This window comes from Xenopus tropicalis, chromosome 5, assembly GCF_000004195.4.
Source record: "Xenopus tropicalis strain Nigerian chromosome 5, UCB_Xtro_10.0, whole genome shotgun sequence".
NCBI classification, from domain to species: domain Eukaryota; kingdom Metazoa; phylum Chordata; class Amphibia; order Anura; family Pipidae; genus Xenopus; species Xenopus tropicalis.
In genome coordinates this window covers 43,962,392-43,985,593 of record NC_030681.2, presented here as the reverse complement: position 1 = coordinate 43,985,593, position 23,202 = coordinate 43,962,392, and the positions used below count along the sequence as shown (strand labels likewise).

The window sequence follows — 23,202 nt, the reverse complement described above, 5'->3', positions numbered from 1 at the left end:
TATTTTCACCAAGCTGCTTGGCAATTGCCCCTGTAGCCCTTTCCAGCCTTGTGGAGGTTCACAGTTTTGTCTCTGGTGTCTTTTCACAGCTCTTTGGTTTAGCCCATGGTAGTAGTTGGAGTCTGACTGACTGTAGGGTGGACAGGTGTCTTTAAAGAGCTCAGACAGGTGCTACTAATTTAGATTAATGAGTGGAGTAGAGGTGGACTTTTTAAAGGCAGAGTAACAGGTCTTTGAGAGCCAGAATTCTTGCTGATTGCCAAGTGTTCAATTACTTATGTGCAGCAGTGCAATACAAATACATTCTTTAAAAATCATACAATGTGATTTCCTGAATTTTTTTTAAATGCTGTCTCTCACAGTGGGAATGCACCTACAATGTGAATTTCAGACCCCTCCATGATTTCTAAGTTGGAGAACTTGCAAAATCGCAGGGTGTTCAAATACTTATGTTCCTCACTGTATGTTCTATGCAATATGTTTTATAGCGACCCAAAATGTTTCGACTTATAGTTTTTCTTTAACAGATAATGCCTAAGTGGGTTAATGCCAGAAGGTGTTAAAAAAAATTGTCAGTGTTTTGGGAGCAAGCAAGTGTGCCATTCACTATAAGTCACTGTGTTGTACTAAAAATGTATTGTTTGCTTGGCTATAGCTGGCAATGTGAGGGATGCTGAGGTTTTTTGGCTAGATTACTAAACAAACAGAAGTGATGAGGCTAATTCGCTAATTCCAATTGAAAACAGTGGGGTTTTACCTTCTTTCGCAAGTGATCCTGGGCACAGTGCGTGCACATTTGTAGTCTGATCAGGATTAGCTTTAACTGCATAATGCTCAGTGTCTGCGATCACTTTCAAGAGTAGATGGAGTGGCACATCAAACACCTGCCTGCCCAAAACAAAAAGTGTGTGCCTGACGCATGTTTCACTCGGTATACCCAAGCTTTGTCAAAGGCAAAGGTGTATTTCTTGATCACTTTTTTCTTTTTCTATTTTCTATTTATTATTTGGTGATGCACACCCCTGCAGACCTATTCTATGTTAGAGTGATGGTGCTTTCCTTTCATATTGATTTAAATTTTTCATGCACTTGTTCTTTTGTACTTGTATATGGATTATTTATTTTTTATGGTTCTGAAGTATAGATATTTTTTTTTTAAAAGAAACATTTTTTATTGTTTTTGCATATTAAACAGGGAGGGGATACAGAAGGAAAGAAGGAAGGGGAGGGAAGGGGGGTTACAGTCACAGTTGAGTTTTCCATTGCATATTTACTGTTTACACTTATTTGCATACATGCAGATCATTTAACCTTCATCATGGTAATCTTATCAGATGTGTTTCTAGCCATCCACCCCAAACTTTATCAAACTTGATCGGTTGACCTCTGGCTTCATATGTGAGTTTAATTAGGGGAAGCGTTTTATTTACCAGATCTATCCACCCAGTTTTTTTTGGCTGTAGGGGGGCCATCCATTTCATAATTATCATTTTCTTTGCATAATACAGCAATGATCGTAACATGATTCTAGCATAATTGGTAGGTATGAGCTCGTCAATGAGCCCTAATAAGCATATTTCGGGTTGCCATAGAGGAGGAAGGGCTAGGGTCATTGTTATATATCTGGTAACTTTTACCCAGTACCTGCTGATTATGGGGCAGGTCCAAACCATGTGCCAATAGGATCCATCTACCTCTCCGCATCTTTTGCATATGGGGGATGTAATTTGACCCATGCGGACCAGTCTATTCGGGGTGTAGTACGTTCTGAGAATGAATTTATGTTGTATCAACCTGTCTCTAGAACAGATCAGAAACTGATACAGATTCTCGGTCGCTTCTTCCCATTGGTCATTCCCTAGCCCGGGGATATCCTCACGCCATTTTTTATATGCCGTCTGAAATGGGGCTGGGGTGATGGAATTTACTTGTATGTATAGCTTGGAAATCATTTTAGAGGAGTCTTCTCTCCTTAGTAGTGTGAGAATGGGATGGTCTGTTAACATCAGCTCAGTTGCCCCAAACTGTGCTCTAAACATGTGTCGCAGCTGTAGGTATCTATACATGGGTAGGTGTGGCATGTTAATTTTGTTTCTGAGTTCCACCATGTCTATGAACTTGGAATTGGTGACTAGGTCTCCCAGATACTTGATTTGTTTGGATGCCCAGAACCATATAGCTTCCGAATGTAAGAATTCTGGTAAGTTGGAATTTTTCCAAAGTGGCAGGTTTGAGGTAAGTATCGGATGTTTTGTTTTTGTTAAGTTCAGTATTGTACACCAAGCGGCCGCTGGAGCCTTCATATGAGGTGGGAGAGGTAGATGATCTCTAGGTTTCCTATATAGGTGGTTTTTGAGGGCCTCCAGTGATCCTATTACATTGGCTTGGAGTATCACGTTTTGATTCTCTAGTTCTTGTGTGAGCCACCAGTTGATGTATGTGAGTTGACTTGTTAGATAGTAAAAATATAGATTCGGGAGCCCCAAGCCCCCTTTATCGTATGAGGCCGTCAAGGTGGTAAATGAGACCCTTGGTGGCTTGTTGTTCCATAGGAAGGGGCGTATTTGTGTCTGGATGGCATCACAAATCTGCTTGGGGATTATCGTTGGTGCATTGTGGAAGACGTATAAGTATTTTGGTAGAAATATCATCTTAATTACATTTATCCTTCCCCATAAGGTAAGGGGAAGGGTAGTCCAGTGGGTTAGGGAGGTTGTTAACTGTTGATTAATGGGAGTAATGTTCATAGGTATGTACTGCTCAGGGTCTAGGTGTATTTTTATTCCCAGGTATTAAAAACTGTTAACCCATTGTAGCCTGGAATCTGCTGCTTGTTGTGGCGTGAGCGTGGGTTCTAAGGGGAAGATGACCGATTTTGTCCAGTTTATTCTGAGTCCGGAGAATATAGAGAATTTGGCAAACAGTCTCAGTATTCCTGTCAATGAGGGTCCTGGATCAGCTAGATATAATAGGACATCGTCCGCATATAATGATACCCTCTCCTCTATGAGGCCATATTTCAAGCCTGTCAATTGCTGAGAGTGGCGGATTTGTATTGCAAGGGGTTCTATGGCAAGGGCGAATAGTAATGGTGAGAGGGGACACCCTTGTCTCGTACCTCTGGTAAGGGGGAAGGTTTGTGATATGAAATTATTCACTTGGACTTGGGCGGTGGGAGTTTTATATAGGAGTTGGATCCACTTTATGAAGTTTTCCCCTAGGCCGAAGTGCTTTAGAACTCCCCATAAGTATGGCCATTCAATCGAGTCGAAAGCTTTTTCTGAGTCTAGAGATACTATTATTCTGTTACCTGGGTTGTCATGCATTACTTGTAAGTTGTGATATAGTCTTCTTAAGTTTACGTCTGTGGATCGATGAGGCATGAAGCCAGTTTGGTCTGGATGTATGATTTGGGTAATGACTGTTTTGAGTCTTGTAGCGAGTACTTAAGCTAATATTTTGGCGTCCACATTAATTAATGATATGGGGCGGTATGACCCACATTGGTCTGGGGGCTTCCCTTCTTTATGGATTAGTACTATGAGGGCGTTTGCAAATGAGGGTGGTAGGGTGTTTTGTTCGAAGGCTTGTGTTAGGTTAGTGCATAGGGTGCCTGCGGTTTTGTCACCAAGTGTCCTATACCACTCTACTGGGAGGCCATCAGGCCCGGGGGCTTTAGAGGACGCCATAGATGAGATGGCCTCTTGGATTTCCCCTGGTGTTATCGGTCTATCTAGATATTTAGTTGCTGCCATGTTTAATTTCGGGAAAGTTATGGTGTCTAGATATTTCTGGAGTACATTGGAGTTGTACCGTACTCTAGTTTTGTAAAGGTTGCCATAAAATTCCCCGAATCTGTCAGCCATTTCTTTTGGGTCGGTGATTGATTCCCCCTTTTCAGATAGCACCCTGTGGATTATTGTTTGGGGTGTGGATATCTTAGATAAGTAAGCAAGTAATTTCCCAGTTTTTTCCCCTTGCTCAAATCCCCGTTGTGAAGCATACAGTAGTTTCTTTTGGGTGATTTCAGTTAGTTTACATTTTAGTTTCATTTGGGCCTGTGTCAGCTGTTCATTAGTTGCTATTGAGGGATTTGCTATATGATTGGCCTCTGCAGTTTCTGCCTCCTCGATAGCTTGGTTTACCTCTAGCTTAGTTCTTATTCTGACTGATTTGATTGATTGGATAAGTGTACCTCTGGCTACTGCTTTGAAGGCATCCCACGTGATGGCCGGTGAGGCGGAGCCCTGGTTTTCTTCCCAGTAGAGTTCAGCATTATCTCGTACCTTTTCTGCAATTTCGTCTTGTACTAGCCACAATGGGCTCAGCCGCCACCTTTTGGAGCTTAGCTGTGTGTTTGGTTGTATTTGAATAATTAGCGGAGAGTGGTCTGATATAGACCTGGTACCGTAAGTAATATCAATAATTTTTGGGGCCATGTCTGGAGAGGTTAACACCATATCTATGCGGGACAACGATTGATATGTTGTTGAGTGGCATGAGTAGGTCGTAGCCTGGGGGTTCCTAATTCTCCATATGTCCAGAAGGCCCACTGAGTCCGCCCATATTTTTAGCTTAGTGGGTTTGTTGTCTGAGGAGCCCAGTTTATCCTGCACCGGTATACATATATTATTGAAGTCTCCCAGCCAGCATTGTGGGACTGGAGGTAGCAGGGCTACTTTCTGCATAATCAGGTTTAATACATCTAGTGAGAATGGTGGAGGGATGTACACCGTGATTAATATAAACTCAAACGTCATGAGGGTGCAATGCATTACAATATATCTCCCATAGTGATCATTGTAAATTTGGTGCAGTATAAATTGCGTGTTTTTCTTAATTAGAAGGGACACCCCTCTGGCATGCGAGGAGAAGGTAGCATGGTATGCTTGTGCAACCCAACCTCTTTTGAGAGAGAGTATTTTTTGACCTGTTAAGTGTGTCTCTTGGAGACAGACTACTGTTGGGGACCATCGTTTAAGTGCTGTGAATAGGAGGGCTCTTTTAACCTTATCATTGAGACCTCTGATATTCCATGAGATTATATTCACACTAGTCATTTTACCTTTTGGTGTGCGTGTGTTTGATCTCAACTTTCTTTACTGTAATAGGGATGACCTTTGGGATGGGATGGGAGGGGGGGGAGGGAGAGATTTTAGTATAGCCCGAAAAAACCCTTAACCCACCCTGTTCACCCTGAGAACTTGGGTGAACCTTTACCCTTAACTGTAACACTTTAGCATCCGCTTTGGACGCGGCAACCAAAACAGTACATTCAACCTTATAATATATCACTTTAACCATACTTGCGTATATGTGTTTCTCGTTGCCCGGGTTGGCTCCGAGGTTAACTGAGTCCTTATATGAAAATAACTGTTGTTTAGTTGTTAGCTTGGGTTCCCGATGGGGCCCTTCGTTCCGGTGTAGGCAGGAGCGATGTGGTTCGGCGGGATGGAGTGTTGGGCCTTGTATTGTGTGCTGCCATCATAGTCTAGTGATGGGGTTTCTCTGGGCCTTTTATGAGGATTAGTGTCTCTCCAGCCAGTCCATTGCTTCCTGCGGTGTTGAGAAGAACTTGGTGCTGTTACCGTCAACGAGTCGGAGTTTTGCTGGGAAAATCGTTGAGTAGGAGATTCCTCTTTCTCGTAGTTTTCTCCTGACTTCCGCAAACTTCGCTCTTTGCCTTTGTACTTCCATCGTATAGTCCGGGTATATCAGGATTTTTGCGTCCCCCAGCACCAGGTCCCCTCGGATCCGTGCTTGTCTCAGGATAGTGTCGCGGTCCCTGTAGTTAAGGACTTTGGCTATCATGGTCCGTGGGGGGGCCCCGGGTGGGGGTTGTCGCATCGGGATTCTGTGGGCTCGCTCTATAATGAACATTGGTGATAGGTGTCCCGCACCGAGGTGATCTTTGATCAACTTTTCGAGGAAGAGTTCTGGATTTGTGCCTTCTTGGCCCTCTGGTATTCCCACTACGCGGATGTTGTTGCGTCTTTGCCTGCCTTCCAGGTCGTCTGCTCTGGCCTTACATTGCTTAAGCTGGTTTTGGAGGTCCACGATTGTCTGAGGGATCTCTCTTGTCGCGTCCTCTATGTCTGAGATTCTCCTTTCCGCTTCTGCTGTCCGTTCTCTCACTTTTTGCAGATCTTGCCTCAGTAGCGCGAGGTCTATTTTCACCTCCTCCACCCTGGTATCTATTTTGACCTCAACTGCAGTTCTAGTATCTCGGATCGCCTGCAGGACCTCTTGTAAAGTCGGTTCCGCTGGTGCTTGGTCTGGTTCTCGTGCTGTGCTCGGGGCTGGTGCGGGAGGGGTAACAGGCCTGGAAGCACGGCCGCCATCTTGATTTTGGTGTCGGACAAATTTATCCATTTTACTTGCCGGGGCTTCGCTTGTTTTCCTATGGCCACCCATGGTATAGTTCGGCTGGGGTGTCGTCTACCCAGGGAACCAAAATCTTTGTGTATTGATAAGGTAAGTTAGTCAGTTTCGGATCTGCTGCCTCGGAGCTCTGAGCTGGTGCGTCTCTCTACATCGACGGTTAAGCCACGCCCCCTGAAGTATAGATATTTATGCATTTTTTCAGACTTGTATAAAGTTACACGAGAATGTGGATCTGTAAAGTTGTTGCTTGTTGAGATATTATAGCCCCATATAAATTATGTTTTTGTTTTACAGATGCTACTGGAAATGAATATGATCTAAGTGGCCTGAGCCGAGATGGTGAACCGTGGGTGGCAGTTGACTCAATAACCAAAGCAAACAATAGAACCTTTTATTTAAATGTCTGTAAACCTCTTCCATATATTAAAGGCTGCCCAGGTAGGTTCCTGCTGCAAAGGTTCCCAAACTGTGGGGCTGGCTAGAAGAAGGAAATGTAGTATGAATTTTATGGCTTTTTGTCTTTCGCTGTCTAACTGAAATGTTGGCAGATTTTCATATGTTTGTAATATCGTTGTGCCCTGAAGACTGCAGCAGAGGCTTGAACCCAAAAACAATGATGTGGGTCAGTATGTGACCTTCCAAGTTTATTATGATACTATCACCAGATGGAGTCATATAACAAGTATCACAGTATGCAAGAATTATTTGAATAGGATTTCCATTATAGCACCATCCCTGGCTATTCTTAGAAAAAGCCATACTAAAGGCCATACAAAAGCCATACTAAAGGAGGAAGATTGCAGAGCTCAGTTTGCCTTTAAAAATAATATTTACAAGAAATGAAGTGTTAGTATGAAATTATGTAAGCTCACGTACCATGTCAAATAGCAGCTAGAAGCAATATTTGGTTACAATTTGTACATGAAACAGAAAGAAATTGGCAGCACTCGGTATAACCCATTCTGTAACGTTGACCAGCTGCTAGGAACACCTTTGTGCCAGCGCTCGGTCTAACCCACATTCTGGAGTTGACCAGCTGCTAAAAACAATAAAAAGCCATTATTTGGACACAAAAAGAAGAAAGATTGTGAGTGCTCTATATAGCACTGCTCAAAGTAAGACAATAAACATTAAAGATCCAGGCAAGACTGTAAACAGTACTAAAGATATTTGTTTTAACACTGAAGAAAATAGGGCTTCTTACCACAGGATAACACTGTATCCTAAGTTCTAAGTCAGTTTTTAGGGAGTATTTATGCTGATGAGATGTGAATATTAGCTATCATTATGGAAAATGGGTCTAGTACATCATATTAACTTGTTAAATAATCTCTATTTGGGATGTCGGTTGTTTTGAACGTGACATGGTTCAAACTATTTTGGATGTTGTATTAAAATTATTTTTAATTTTCTTTTTAACTCTAAAATTTACCTGTGTCTCCTTCTCTAGGTGGTGCAATAGGATCCTGCATGAGCACAGCTGACAATAAATATATGAATCTTGGCTTTGTCCAGATAAGCCCTCAGGCTTCTGCAGATGGATATCTTACTGTTGTCTACATGCATGGTGATATATGCCATGACAAAGAGCGTTTCTCTACAAGAATCATCTTTCAATGTGATCATAATATAGTAAGGTTTTATTGCAGTTATTAAATAATGGATCTAAAAACTGACACAATAGAAATGTTCAAAATAGCTAGAATGCTTATAATACAGGACATAAGGAATCTGAGGGCAAAAATATATAATTTCTCTAATACAATCACCATACTTTATAGGGTTCATTCTGCATTCAGTATCCCAATAGCCTCTTTATAGCATTTAGATTTTCTTGTAATAAAGTGCTCAGAAAAGTCCAATTTGCTGCTTGATCCCACTTCAGTGGTTCTTTAACATAATATTGGATGAGAGGAAGGTATTTAATCAGATTTTGCTTTTCTCTTAAACACCTTGTATGATTACCTTGTATTATTACACATATTTGGCTTAAGTCTTGCTGCGAACGTCTGCCTTAGATGTGTACCGATGTGTGTGTATATATATATATATATATATATATATATATATATATATATATATATATATATATATATATATATATATATATATATATATATAATATATGGACATGATTTACTCAGCAAGAAAAAGAAAAACCCTCAAGACTTGTCTTGTTTTTTTAATCGGTGAATGGTTACTATAATGACCCTTTCATAGTGTAAATTATCTAGAATAGAACAGAAATGCTAGCCTTTGGTTGCCCCAGGTTTGCTGCCCATTGGCAAGCTTAGGGTTCTAGGAGTTGTAGTTCACAGCAGTTAAAGCCAGTGAGCCTGGCATCCCTAGATACTAATGGAATTGTGCACATCTTATTAAACAGGGATCACCTGTGTTCCAGCAGCAAGATGGATGTGAATTTGTATTTTTGTGGAGGACACCTGAAGCCTGTCCTGTAGTAAGAGCGCAAGGTAAGAAGAAAATGTTCATTTGTGATTCTGAATTTGTCAGACCAAGGATGATAAATGTCTTCTAAATTAACCAAGGAATTAGTTATAGCATGTTTTTATACAAAGAGGTTATATTTAGGCTTGTTAGATAAACTAACTACACAGTAAGTTAAGTGCAAATATTTTAGGCACCCCTTCCCTCTTCATTATAAAGCTAACTTGAAACTAGATGATGGGGCTCCTCTTCATTGGAAACTGCACTGGCCCAGCGTAATAACTGTAGGAGTTCCACTCCACTATCTCCAGGGGTTCCCTTGTGGCTGATGTCTACTGTGCAGAGTAAAAAACCCAAAGTGAAGAGCTGGAGTTTTGTGCATTTTTACTGCAACTGTATGTTTGCCCAGATTAACGGAGAGGAAGGAAAACGATGATGGGGCACTCCTATTTTTATACCTCTTGCCAGCGGAGTTTTAAGCTAAGAGGGGGGGTTGTCTAAAATTTTGCTCAATGTAGCGATGTTGACATTTTTTAAGTATTTTTATTTGATATAGAGATCAAAATTACAGAAAACTATCTGAAATAGCCCAGGTTCATGATAGATTCTATACCCGTACTGTATTTGACTATGACTGATAAAAAGAGATTTCCATTATTTAATAATTCTTTGCAGCAGCTATTGGGGAAAAATAAAAGCTATATATATTACTGTATGAATAGTGTTCTTCCCTAGTCTTTATATAATACAAACTGCTATATATTTTTTCTGCAGGGATGGAGTGCATTGTTACCCTGTGTACAATACAAAGAGCCATTAGTCAGATCCTAGTTACCCTTTATAAAGAGTATTGCATTGAATATACAAAAAACTTGATAGTCTTCATTATTTAAATTAATTACATATTAAATGACTTACAATGCATTTATCATTTTAGGCGACAACTGTCAAGTAAGGGATCCGAAGTATGGTTATCTGTACAACCTTAAGCCACTAGGAGAGAAGGACACTGTAATAAAAGATAATGACTATGTGTACACCTTCAGGGTCTGTGACAAAATCTCTTCACCTGTGTGTTCCAGTGCACAAAATGTTTCTTCATGTCAAGTTAAGGGCACAACTTCCAAGGTTGCTGGTATGTAGGAAATATGGTACTATTGCTTTATCATTTTCTTTACCAGACTTAACTTATAGTACATGTACAGCCAACACAGGTTGCATTGAAATGCAGGGATATACACTGATGCCAGTGGGCGGTAATGGCACAAAAACTAGGATAATATCTTTACTTTTCAATACAAGTGTTTCCGAATCTATATGTATTTTATTAAGCTAGGAGGTGATGTTCCAGAGCCCAGTGCAGTAAGGAAATCCAGAAGAACAGAACACTATGCGCAGGATTCTACCCAAGGAAGCCTTATGCATAAAAAATGAGCTCAAGGATTGTTGCTGTGTTTGTCATAGCTATACTCCAGCCACTACTCTAATTCCCATAGTGCCTTGCACACTTCTGTGATTCTCCTTGATTGCAGGTCTTTTAACTACGGAATGCAACCATTTTGGGATTCGTAGTTGGAAGAGAACTGACTACCAACACACTATGGCTTATTTACTGTTGCAGCTGCAAGTGTGTTTGTACTAAATTGGGCACAAGCATTTCAGGCATTGTTACTTGCCCCCAAACATGCACCTTTTAGTTCTGTGTAGTTGTGCCCAAGTGCTTGCGGCCCACCCGCCTCTTCTGATAAATCTCACAAGTGTACTGATTAATGCCATGGAACTCTGGATCTCTTACACCCTGAGCATGCTGCTAATAAAGGGGAGCCCGCTGCTGTGTGCTGCATTAATAGGCGAAACAGACTTTAGCCAATGAATCGTATGCAAGCATCAATTTAATGCTGAGCACTAGTAATCATTTCATGTAGAAGTATTCAGTCAGATTTTTGAAAAACAATTCTTTTCTAGAAGCTAGAACAAAGCATTGACTCATAAAGAGATGATTTTTCCTTACAATTCTTTGCTCACCCGCAGCATAACCATGAATCATCAGCCATTTGTTAATATAAATAAACTATGTATTATTTTTAAAATTAAAATAATATCAAGAACACGTAATTTGCATTTTAAATAAAAGTGTGCACACTGAACACTCGTTTTATACAGGTGCACATGTATGCACTTTAAGTAGGAGCTTCTATATATATAATATATATAATATATATTATAGGCATGAACAAGTGGTCATAGACAGATTTTCATTGATGTGTTAGGTGACAGTATAAGTGAAATTGCTGCTTGGAAGCTCTTTTGAAAGGGTCTGTATTTGTAAATAAAATGCAGCTGCTATTACTACTGATCATCTGTGACCCTTGAAGACACTGGTCCACCTCAGAAAGCCATGTCTCCTAGTCTTGTGTGCCCCACCATATAAATGGGTGCAGTGCAAAGGGGAAGAACTTCTACAATAGATAGTCTGTGTACTTAGCGCAGCAGCTGAGCTGATTGCTACCAGGTATCATTATGACAGCATCTTGTCTTGTCTTTTTAAATAAGGTTTGGCCAACCAAAAGCTCATTTTTGAAAATGGATTGATTATGATAAACTACACAGATGGGGAACGTTGTCATAATATATACGAACGGTCTACTGTCATTCTTTTTGTATGTGACCGCAGCGAACAACAGGTTGGTATGCTCCTCCCTTTTTGCAGTATGTAGGTTTTTATTATGCAGATTAACTATTTTTATTTTAGATATCTGCATAATAGGGAACACATACACATAATGTAGTTCTTTATGTTAGAATTACAAAAAAAAAAAATGGAATTGCCCTTTAAGTTCTATGAAGATGCACAAGGCCCAGGGAGTTTACTTTGCCTTACTGGCCCTGCAAGTGATGCTAAAAAGTGAGCTGGTGTCAGTTTAAAAAAACTATGATTTCAAACAAAGTCAAAAGAATCTGTTTGTAACTTATGTCTCTTCTTTAATATTATCAGCCGTACTTTCTGAGGGAAACCGCTGAGTGCTCATATATGTTTCGATGGCCTACACCACTTGCGTGCCCACCTTTCAAACTTATTGACTGCTCATACAAGTAAGATGTTTTCTCTAGTATTATTTTAATTGATTATTTCCTGTGAAAAATAATTTCCAAAATGCAGACAACTTACAGGGACATGGAAAATCCTAAAGATGAATGCAGTACTGAAAACAATATATTTTCTGCTCAGGATTACTTTTACATATCTGTTTAATAGTGTGCCATATTTCTAGGAATACATGTGTCCTAGAGTGAAGCTTTTTTTGGCAAATGCACTTCTTATGGTTTTGTCAACCCTCTTGGCCCAAGATTGTGTATAAAAGATAATAAATACACATTCTGTAATAATTGCAGCGCTATTACAGGAATAGCCATTAGCAGTGTCGGACTGGCCCACCAGGATACCAGGAAAACTCCCGGTGGGGCCTCCTGCTCCTGACTATTTGGTCTACTTCATGGTCATTCCCTATTTTTGAATGGGAACAAAGAGGAGAAATAGATGGAAGGATAGATACTAGCATGGAAATAAAAGAGACTGGTAAAATAAAAATGTTGGGTATGGAAAGGAGGAAATATACCGACTCCGGTTTCCTCCGTTGTCCCTGGAGATTTGTGCCCGGTTTCTGTTCATAGTTTATACTGTATAATGGGAGGGAGCACATTCCTCATTGGTCTCCACCCAGGGTTGGACTGGGCTGCCGGGACACTGGGAAAACACCCAGTGGGCCCTGGCAGGCCAGACCTGATGCATGTTACCTGGCCGCCGGTGTCCTCCCTTGATCCGTTTCACTTAAGGATGTTGGGTTGAGGGGAGCGTGTCAGGGGCCCTGGGGTGGTAGCCCCAGTGGGCCCTGGACCCCCCCCAGTCCAACCCTGGCCATTAGTAACATTCTCTTTTAAAAATAACTGCATCCTCTATATTAAGGGAAGTATAATGGTTCATTTTATATGTGTTCCAGCAAAAAGAAATGTATATAAATGCCAGTTACTGTCACATGGAAAAGCTGATCATTACATTATTTCTGTTTTCAGAGACACAAATGGAAATTCCTATGATCTGTCACCACTGTCACTCCACAGTGAAAACTGGGAGGCCACTGTTCCTGGGACTACACAAAAGTACCAGCTGAATGTGTGCAAATCTTTAGTACACGAGAAAGGTAAGAAAGTAGGTCTGGGAACAAAATACTGGAGTAGTAATTACTTTTTTATTGTGCAAAAATAGGCCTTTGTCAACATGCTTTTTCAATTTTCCATTTATTTTAATTTAATTCATCTTTTTGAATAACTCCTGAAAGAGTTTTAGGATGAAGTAGTTCTAATAGGGGTTATTTCTTATTTTGTGTATGGCTTTAAAAATGAAAAAAAAATAACTGTGGTCTTATGACAAATCTTTCTTTTTTTTTTTTATACTTATTTGGGTGATAATGCAATGAACTGCAATGGTCCAATACAGCAGATAGGGCAGTATGTTGCTTGTAAGTAAATAATAAGGCTTTATAACTATGCCAAGCAATTTATATGTTTATCTATATCATACAAACTTTCTTGTGGAAATGTTTCTTTTTTTCTGAATATATGTTGGAGGGACCTTTATTTAAGATTTTATTGTTCCTTTAGCGAAACTGCTATACATGTCTGCAAAATAATTCTTTACATTTAGGACCTGCTTCCTGTCAGGAGGGTGTCGCTGCTTGCTTAAGGGAAGGAACCAAGGCCATTAATCTTGGTCAACTTGCTAGTAGCCCAAGATGGGAAAATGGAATCTCTATCCTTGAGTATAAAAATGGTGATACATGCCCAGATGGTATTAGGAATAAAACAACAACAATACGATTCAAGTGTGATAAAACCCAAATAGTAAGTGGTATTACTACCTGTGTTCTTATCTGATAAATAAAATCTAAGTGCATATTTGTAATAAGCATAATGATGAGAATTCCCCATATAATGCTTTGTTCATTGCAGAACAAAGATTGAAGGAGATTTTTTTTTTATTCAAGGTGTTGGACAAAAGTATTTGGATGGCACGCCCATCTTTTTAATGATCAGTGCTGCAATGGACTAGAAAATCTCCCCTGTACAACAATAATAAAAACAATATCTCCGTAAACTTCTGTAAGCCTATATCTTCCAGCAAAAATTTACTTCATATGAAAAAGAAGGCCAAAAACCACCATTAGCATTTGTTATCTGCCATTCTGTTTTACCAGAATATGTGGAACAGAAAGGGGGTTAACATCTTGGGTCTACATGCATTTGTATTGTATAAATGATGAAAAGCATATGAACTCACTCCAGATAGAACAAACAGAATAGGCTATATATGGAAACATATCTTGCCTGGAATTTTCCCCCAGAAAATCCTCCAACTCCTTACCAAACTATAGCAATTGACTGCAGACAGTAGACCGTGTACAGACAGTTTGATCCTTTGGTTCCTTTTTTTTCTTACGACTGATTTATAATCTGTTGCTATAGATGTATTATTCTATGTCTGACATTAACATTTGTTAAACTGATACTACTGTCTAATTTGGACACCTGTTAAAAAAAAAAGCATATGAACTTTTGGGTAAATAGTAAGTGGATTATACAAATTCTCCAGCACTATCTTTATGGTTTATAACTATTTGCCATTAAACCATGCTTTTCCGGTTAGAGATCCATCAGAACCAATGGATCCATAGATACGTTTGACCAATATCATAATAGTCCTGTATCCTGGATTTTAAACATGTATTTGTTGCTTTCTTCACAGCACAGCAGACCTCAGTTTATTTCAGCCTTGCAGGACTGTGATTATCAGTTTATTTGGAGGACTGCCACAGCCTGCCCCCTTGATATCTCTGTGCAAGACCATTGCATGGTTACAGATCCTGCAACAGGTAAGGAAGTCATCAGCATGTGCTGTAGCATAGAGGCCTCCACATTAGTGAAGACACCACTAATATTTGTACATCTGAGACCTGAGTGCTTTGTAGGGATGCACTGAATCTACTATTTTGGGATTTGGCTGAACCTCAAATCCTTTGTGAAATATTTGGCTGAATACCAAACCGAATCTGAATCCTAATAAGGAAGGGTGCTGTATGCGCTGTGAAAAATTTTCAACTTCTGTGTTATGTGACAAAAAGTCACGCAATTTTAAGGATTTGGATTTGGTTCAGCCAGGAGCATGGATTCAGACGAATCTGAATAATACAGTAGATTTGCCCAACTTTATCCATTGTATGGTATGCCTGGCAGCACTAAAGAAGATGGAAGTGGAGCACTCTGCAAGAAAAAACACATTTTTAAGAAGGGGTGCACTGGCACCCATTTGTTATACCATTTTTTCTCTTTTAAAGTATGTCACTTCAAGTTCTCAGCAGGACTATTCAAAGTTGCACTAAATATTAAAGGACAATGGTTCCAGGACATATATCACACCTGATTGCAAGTTTGGCTCTCTCTCAGTGTCTTTGTATAAGAATTTTTGGTTGCATGTTTTACACCTATGGTGGGGGTGTACATTGAGATTGAGAGCTGGATTTTTAACCCTGGGCAGCACCCTTGCCTTCACTGAGCAAGTTTACTTTAGTTTGTACCAATAATTATGCAACACTTGTATGTGGCAGTTTCTACTAGTAAATAGTAGTACTTTAAATAATAGAAAACAAATAAAATTTGCTGAGGAAAGAAAAACCAGCTAATTTACATTACATATTTTCTTTGATTAATTCTGTTCCTCTGTATTCTTTGCTGCAGGTCACCTTTTTAATTTGTCCTTGTTAACCAAGGCTGATGGTTACAGTGTTGAAGATGGCAGGAGGTCAGTTAAGTTAAATATCTGCAGTGAAGTAAAGAGTGGATGTGCTTCAGGATCTGGTAAGTCAAAAATATGTGACTTGATTTTTATAACCATATGTATGAGAATACATGTGCGTATTGTATGGAGGACTGTTTCCCAAGGGAAAATGATTCTTGGGGAGGGAAAAGACAAAAATAAAAAAAAAAATAGGTAACTGTTTCTTAATTCATTTTTTTCATAGCTGTTGGTAAATACCTATTTCTGCAGTTGCAGTTTGTCTGCAGAAAAAAACACACTAGTTAAATATTTGTCTGTGACAGAGGCCTTATAGGAAGCAGTTTGGGAAAACGACAAACCACAATGAGTAATTGGCAGGCAGAAAAGGATGCAAAATATTTATTTTAAAATAAAAACATAATTACTGAAAATGAACAAATGGAAGTAGCCCATTCTTCACAAAAGAATCACGTGCCAGTATGCTGACTTGGGGTAAGAGGATAGCAATTAGTCACAGGGGTTTAATGTCCTGTTACTCTAAACTCTGCTTTATTAACTTCATCTGTTCTTGTAAAATGACTAAAAAGAAAAGAACGCCTCCTTTTATTTTCTCATTGCTAAATCTTGTTTTTTTTGTGTTGTTGTTAGGGGTGTGCATCTCAGAAGGTGGCAAGATTTTTAGTGCTGGCAGGGCACAGACTCAGCTCACTTATATGGATCAGGTTGTGCGTCTTGTTTATGAGGACGGTGATCCATGCACTATAAACGGTCGTAAGCACAGAAGTGTTTTTAGCTTTGTATGTGGGATGGGCTCTGACACAGCTAGCAATCCGACTCTAGTGTCATATGATGGACCAACATGCACATGGGACTTTGCTTGGCACACCCCAGTCATCTGTGAAGAGAAGGTGGGTAAAATGCTTAAAAAAAAAAAAAGCCTTGTGATAGTCTTCCCCCACTCCTGAATATGCTCCTAAAGTGAAAGAATACAAAATCTTCAAAAATTGTCTTAGTATGTGTAACTAAAGTAATAGGGTTAATTAGAAGTGATTTGGATGAGAAAGCTTAGCTAGACAAAGCAAACAAAAAATGAAAGTACCTGTTAGCAACTAGAAGTGCATAACATAAAAAAGATAGTAGTAGATAGGGGAAGATAGTATCTTTAATAATAATGCACACCGTTCAAAAAGAAGTTTGCACCCAAATGGTGATGTATGTGAAAAGTCCCATAAGCTGAAATTGGATTTAAAGGAAAACGATACCCCAATCAATGTAGGTCTCTCTAAAAATATATTGTATAAACAAACTCATATGTAAAACCCCTGCTTTATCTAAATAAACCCTTTTCATAAAAATTTTTCTATGGTATTTTTCTATGAAAAATTTCTATGGTATTTTTGTTTTGTTATGTAAATGTATTTTTATCTTTTAAAACCAGCCAAAATGCTTTGTGAACAATGGCACATCCCTTATTGATCTGACTCCTTTGATCAAGAACACTGGCAATTATAAAGCGGTGGATGGCACCACTTCCGGTAACATAGTTGATTTTTACATCAACATCTGCGAGCCATTAAACCCAGAGGTGGATGTAAAGTGCCCTCCAGGAGCAGCAGTGTGTCTGGACCCTTTACACGGAAGCCCATTTGTAAGTGTTTCGTTTCCTTAAGTATTGCGTTTCTCAGGTGAATAGATGGGAGTTTGTGTGTGTTTGCCTTTAGTAAAATATAGAGTGCACAATGTTTATTCAGGTCACAGAACCTCAAGGAAACTATATATATATAATTTATCATCTTCAGTAGTGAGTAACAATCTGATGATTTTATATGTGCTCTGGCATAATGACATCAGAGGGTTTTGTCTGTGTCCACAAATATAGGAAGAGAAATGAGGCTGGGTACCCAGTATGGTGATATTCATGGTGCTGTATAAGGGTTCTACAGTGGAAAGAGATTGTTGTATTTCAGCCAAATGTAACATTAAAAGACAAGGAAAGGCTGATCATATTTGGAGCAGAAATTTCAAGGAATGTGCAGTAGTATTCTGCTTCTGGCAACCCACACCTGCTTACTGCATGTCTGTTATATAACAGGAAAATCTCTTAGTGTTTGTGTATCTGTCTGACACTATTATCTCTATTTCTAATAGGATATTGGGCGTGCCCGTAGTCCTCCCCAGATAAACCCAGCAATTGACAAGGTTATGCTCATGATGGAGAGTCCTACTCAGTGCGCAACTGACAAACAGCAAAACTACTCCTCAGTTATCATCTTTCATTGTGCCAGGGGGACTGATCTGGTAAGTAAAGAGGACGAAACATGTATGAATTTTAGGGGTGATTCAGTTTCTGTGTTTAAAGCCTAACTACACCCAATAAGTGAGGAGCAGTCAGACAAATGGTAATTGAGTTGAGCAGCTTCTCTCATGCTATTATACAATACAGTGTTTTCATTAGAAAAATAATTTGAAGCTCAACAAATCTGTCACACACAGACCACATAGACCTTTCTGATAAAGATTACTTAGGTTTTACCTTTCCTTCTCCTTTAATACAAATACAAATAGAAACAAACTATGGGAGACAAGAACAAAGGCATAGCTGTATTTAAGAAACTCAAGTATTTACCACTTTTTTCTGAACAATAGTCTATATGGAGAGTTAAGGAAGATGTCACATTGCCTGCTTTGTCACATGCAAAATTGCTTCCTGCAAGGGCAACAAAGTGTCAAAGAAAAATCTTCTTTAAATGTAAATTATGGAATTGCAGATGTTAAAATGCTTGAATCATGTGAAAATGCAGAAGGTAGAATTTATGTTCGATTACTAAAGTTTAACCTAGTCCTGTGGTTTGGAAAAAGTAGGGATTTAAGGCTACCGACCCTATTAAAGAAAATAAATTTCTTTATTTTTTTTAGTTTGTTACAATTTGGTCATATTAGCAGCACATATTTATTTTTATGAATGCGGCCTCTGGCCAGGATGCTAGGTTTACAAAAAGGATTACATTGAAATTGTTGAGAGGTCTAGACATTTCACACTCTTTACAAAGTTGTTTATTGTTACACTGATTGCTTTCACAGCTGCTTATAAATGTTCACCAAAATCTATAAGGCTGATGTCCTGTGGAGCTATTGAGTCACCCGCGAAAGATCTCTACTATTGCATGCGACTAACCGCTCTGGAAAAGTATTCCATTGGCAGCAATAAGAGTTGCCGGTGGAAAGCCGTTCACATAGCTTCGGTAATCCAGAGTCACCTGAATTTTCCTCCTGCAGGCAACTTCGCACGACTTCAGAAGAAGAAGCGCTGTGAAGGGCTTTCCACTGGCGACTTCTTTTGTTGCCGGTGGAAAGCGTTTTCAGAGCCGTTTGTCGCCAGTGATAGCAGGGCTTTACCATGGGAGTGGCAACGGTGGGTTCTTGCCCTAAACTGTTTCCCAGTTCCCTAAAATGACCCCACCTGCAATAAGGGGAACAAGTGAGGACAATGAGCAATATTCTATTAAAGGGGAAGAAAAGTCTTTATCCAATGTGTAGGGATTCTGACTTTATGATAAAAATGCATATTTTTTTTGTCCTTTTCCATTTAAGAGATATGTGCCCTTATTCACTGTGCATGTGTAGCCCTTTCCGTTTATGGTCATTGTAGAGCAGTGTTGGTCAACTTGTAGGTGGGAAGAGAACAGCAGGTTGAGCAGTCAAATGCAGTACTGTAAGCTTATGTGGCAAACCTGCTATGCATATCTGCCCTGGGCCAGTGTGTTTTTGTTATTTTTCTCTTAACCTTTCTTTTCTGTATTCAAAAGGGAACACCACAGCTGGTGGAGGTGACACAGTGCAAATATATATTTGAATGGGGCACATCAGTAGTCTGTCCAGATGAAGAGGAAATTGCTGATTGCACCTTGACTGATACACAGCTTCAATATACATTTAATTTGTCTAGTCTCTCCAGGGGCTCATTCAAGGTAAGCATGAAATATAGCAATGTAGCAATTAATATATAATTGCAGTTGTCCTTAAATAACATGTATCTTTTGTACTTTTGAATATATGTTTTGACTAGATTCCATTACTGTATTCTTTCACCTTTTACATGTTCATATGCCATGGTTTACAGTTTAATGTAGCAGGAATAATAAGGGTAAAAGGTTTTGGAAAACAATGCGTGGTTATGGTAGCCATTTTTTATCCTGCTATTCCAAGAGAAACAGATTCTTTATTGTGTTTAAAACCCCTATATTAAAAAGATGTTATATATTCTTTCAGGAATGCTCATGTTATTTGTCCCCTTACTAAAATAAAAGCCCTAACATTGCCAACTGATCCCCACCTGTCAGTGGCAGTACCTGCATTGGCTGCATGTTGGCAGGTAGGGGAAGGCCATTTTGTCTGACAGTTCTTAAGGGTCCATCAAATTCCCCTTATGCAATTATCCTCAAAGAGTCATATGGATGGGGGAGTTCTGTCACTACTGGTCTACTGCTTAACAGTCGTTATGTGGTAGTAACTTGCTGCAGACTGTCCTGTGATCTTGCAGAGATTTCAGTAATACAAAAAACTACATATTCAGTAGAAATCATATTTATTTAGTTTAATAGCAGCAGCTTTGATTTGCTCATGTTCCCATAACAGAACTGGATTTCAGGGTGGAAAAACCAGCGACAATACTTACTGCAAAATGAACCAGTGAAATGAGTATGTCCAAATTGTATAGTGCATATTGCTTGTCATTGTTATGAAATGGTACAACTGTTATGTAATGTATGGATGGTCAACTTTGATGAAATACATACAGTACATTTAATGTTGAACTTTGCTTGCTCTACAGACCCCTGATCCTAAGACCTATTATGTAGGAGTGTGTGCAGCAGCAAATGTACCAAGTGGTAAATGCAATGGAGCTGTGTGCCTTGTGTCTGGAAGCAGTGTAGTTTCTTTTGGCAGTGCCAAGGAAATGAAAATGAATTATCTCCATCAAGAGGAGACGCTGGTAGTCCAGTATGGTGGTGGAGATTTATGCCCAGGTACATGTTCTCTTACAGCGCTTGATATGATTTTTATTAGCTGCACTACATTTTTTTCACTGCTATTTTGCAAGTTTTAACCCTTTCCAGGCTGCAATTTAAAATGCTATATGGCTGACGGGTCACTGACCCTCCATCCTAAAAACTTCTGCACTGTGAGGCTAGAGTTTTATTGTTACATGTATTGCTTGTCTTACTGTCCAGACTCTCTTCTGTTTATTTTTGTATTCTCTCTTTCAAATTGCCTCCTGGTTGTTAGGATAAATGTAACCCTAACAGATGCAGTTCCAAATAACATTTGTCTACATATTAATAAAAGTTTTTTAAGGTGAACTACCACTTTAAGAGAAAACATTTGGCAGATTCTATTGCACATTAAACTGGGGCAACAGTTTTCCATTATGAAAATTCTAACATGTTTTTTTCCATTGTAGAAGCAAATTACTCCCAGTGAGTCAGTAAATGTAACATTGCACTTAAAAGATTATTTCTATTTTGTATTTGTCTACACTAAGGGGCACATTTACAAAAGCACGAATGCTCGAGCGTTCATGCGAATGCTCTGAGTGTATTTTTGCCGATTTTTTCGGGCGTCCGCACGACTTTTTCGTAAAGGTTTTACCGCTGTTTACTATGGTTCGGTACGAAAATTTCGTGATTTTCGGATCGCCAATACGATATTATCGTGACTAATACGATTTTTTCGTAAGCATTTTCATGATATTTGCGATCTTCCGAAATTTTCGTTTCCAATACGATTTTTTCCCATTCGTGATTCGGATTCGTGGATTAGTAAATGTGCCCCTAAGGCTACAGCCTGTGTATAAACGCAGGCCCAGACTCACACTCCACTTTTCATGTGCCTGCACCCAGAGCCACTGTGTCAGCCTGGATGCAGGCAGACGGAGCAGATTTTAGTGCCGAATAACTCACACGTTTTGACACTAAAATCTGCTCCATAAGGCTGCACCCGGCCCACAGCAGGTGCACACACATTGCACGGCTGATCATCCATGCTTTTTTTTTATCCTCATTTTGGCTGGTCCTCCTTTAATCCCCTTATAAGAAGAGGGGTGTTGGCTAGCTAAAACTTAGATGTATTAGTACATAACACCATCTTCCACCATGGCCATAACGCCATAATGCAGCTGTGTAATGGCTTGTTTATGAATTTCTGACTTGGGGGCAAGTTTTGGTTGAATAAAAACAAGATTTACTGCCAAATAAAACCTCCTATAAGCTGATAGTGTGCATAGAGGCTGTAGCTATGAATAACAAAAGTTGGGGATCCCTGATGTAGAGTGATGTGAGCAATTTTACGTGAATATCTTTTTAGCTTTTTAGGCTTTACAAGTAAGTTAATGTTTCCTTTTCATTTGCTTCAGATAAATCACAAGGAGAATCCACCATTTTATTCAAATGTGATGAGCAAGCGGGAATAGGGAATCCGGTGTTATTTAGTGAAACTAGAGGCTGTTCTGCTACCTTTGAATGGAAAACAAAACTCGTGTGTCTGCCAAGAAAGTTGGATTGCAAATTAGTTTATCATCATAAGACCTATGACCTTAGAATGCTCTCCTCAATGACAGGATCCTGGAATTTTGTTCATGAAGGCAGCTCGTAAGTAACCATTGCATGGCTGCACTTGGCTGCTCATGCCAGCTTAATTAAGGTTGTAATGTAAGGGGAAAGCAATTCTGATCTGCTTTTTATACTTTTTTTTTTATAGTTACTACATAAACCTTTGCCAGAGTGTGCACCAGGGGCCCCCAGGATGCTCAGACAGCACTAGTGTTTGCATTAAAAGCTCCAGTGGAAATGTTCAGAACTTGGGTCAAGTTCATACACAGACTGTTACTGTGAAAGGTATGTATGCAGGTGGGGCAGCACTGTATCCAGGTATTGATCAAACACATCCTAGGCGTTTTTGCTGCTAAATGTTTATAAAAAATGACTGTTTTTATATTCTTAGGCTGCTTTTATCCATCCATGGAGAATAATAAAGAGGCTTAGCCTTCCAAAAATGTGACAAACTGTCATATATACATGTAGAGCTCTACTGTGGAAAGCTATCTTTTGGTAGCCTCCCCCAAACACAAATTTCATTATTAATGATTCCATTCAAGTAAATGATATACCCTAAACTGCACTTTGCTTGTGTGCTTTAGAGAATGCTGTTTATGTGAAGTATTCTAACGGGGATACCTGTGGAAACAACAAAAAGTTCTCTACCACCATAGAGCTGAGATGTTTTACTACAGTTGGTACTCCAACACTCAATAGGTAAGTGAGACATTAAAAAAAAGAGCATGGATGGTTTAATATATATATAAATATATAATATAAATATATTTGTATATTTTTTATGTACAGCATAATACATATGAGCCATGAATATCCAGTAATTACAGCTTAAGCAGACCCTAGTGATGTCATCAGTTATAAACGGTGCTCAGTGATGTAACTTGTCACATGACTCATTGAAGCATGTGTATTATTATAAATAACATACCCCCT

General features: G+C 39.3%; 1 protein-coding gene across 1 annotated transcript in view; it reads left to right on the top strand.

Annotated features, from left to right (window-relative positions):
* The window catches only part of igf2r (insulin like growth factor 2 receptor), a 74,974-nt gene that overhangs the window by 41,764 nt on the left and 10,008 nt on the right, over positions 1–23,202 (top strand). Inside the window, exons 24-41 of the mRNA XM_002933871.5 lie at positions 6,679–6,822; positions 7,835–8,016; positions 8,768–8,855; positions 9,767–9,964; positions 11,383–11,513; positions 11,825–11,922; positions 12,901–13,028; positions 13,532–13,728; positions 14,630–14,756; positions 15,619–15,738; positions 16,307–16,566; positions 17,097–17,306; positions 17,807–17,956; positions 19,465–19,626; positions 20,490–20,685; positions 22,071–22,305; positions 22,415–22,551; positions 22,854–22,968. Of these exons, the coding sequence (XP_002933917.2) occupies positions 6,679–6,822; positions 7,835–8,016; positions 8,768–8,855; positions 9,767–9,964; positions 11,383–11,513; positions 11,825–11,922; positions 12,901–13,028; positions 13,532–13,728; positions 14,630–14,756; positions 15,619–15,738; positions 16,307–16,566; positions 17,097–17,306; positions 17,807–17,956; positions 19,465–19,626; positions 20,490–20,685; positions 22,071–22,305; positions 22,415–22,551; positions 22,854–22,968 (2,878 nt within the window). The remainder of the gene's footprint in view (positions 1–6,678; positions 6,823–7,834; positions 8,017–8,767; positions 8,856–9,766; positions 9,965–11,382; positions 11,514–11,824; positions 11,923–12,900; positions 13,029–13,531; positions 13,729–14,629; positions 14,757–15,618; positions 15,739–16,306; positions 16,567–17,096; positions 17,307–17,806; positions 17,957–19,464; positions 19,627–20,489; positions 20,686–22,070; positions 22,306–22,414; positions 22,552–22,853; positions 22,969–23,202) is intronic.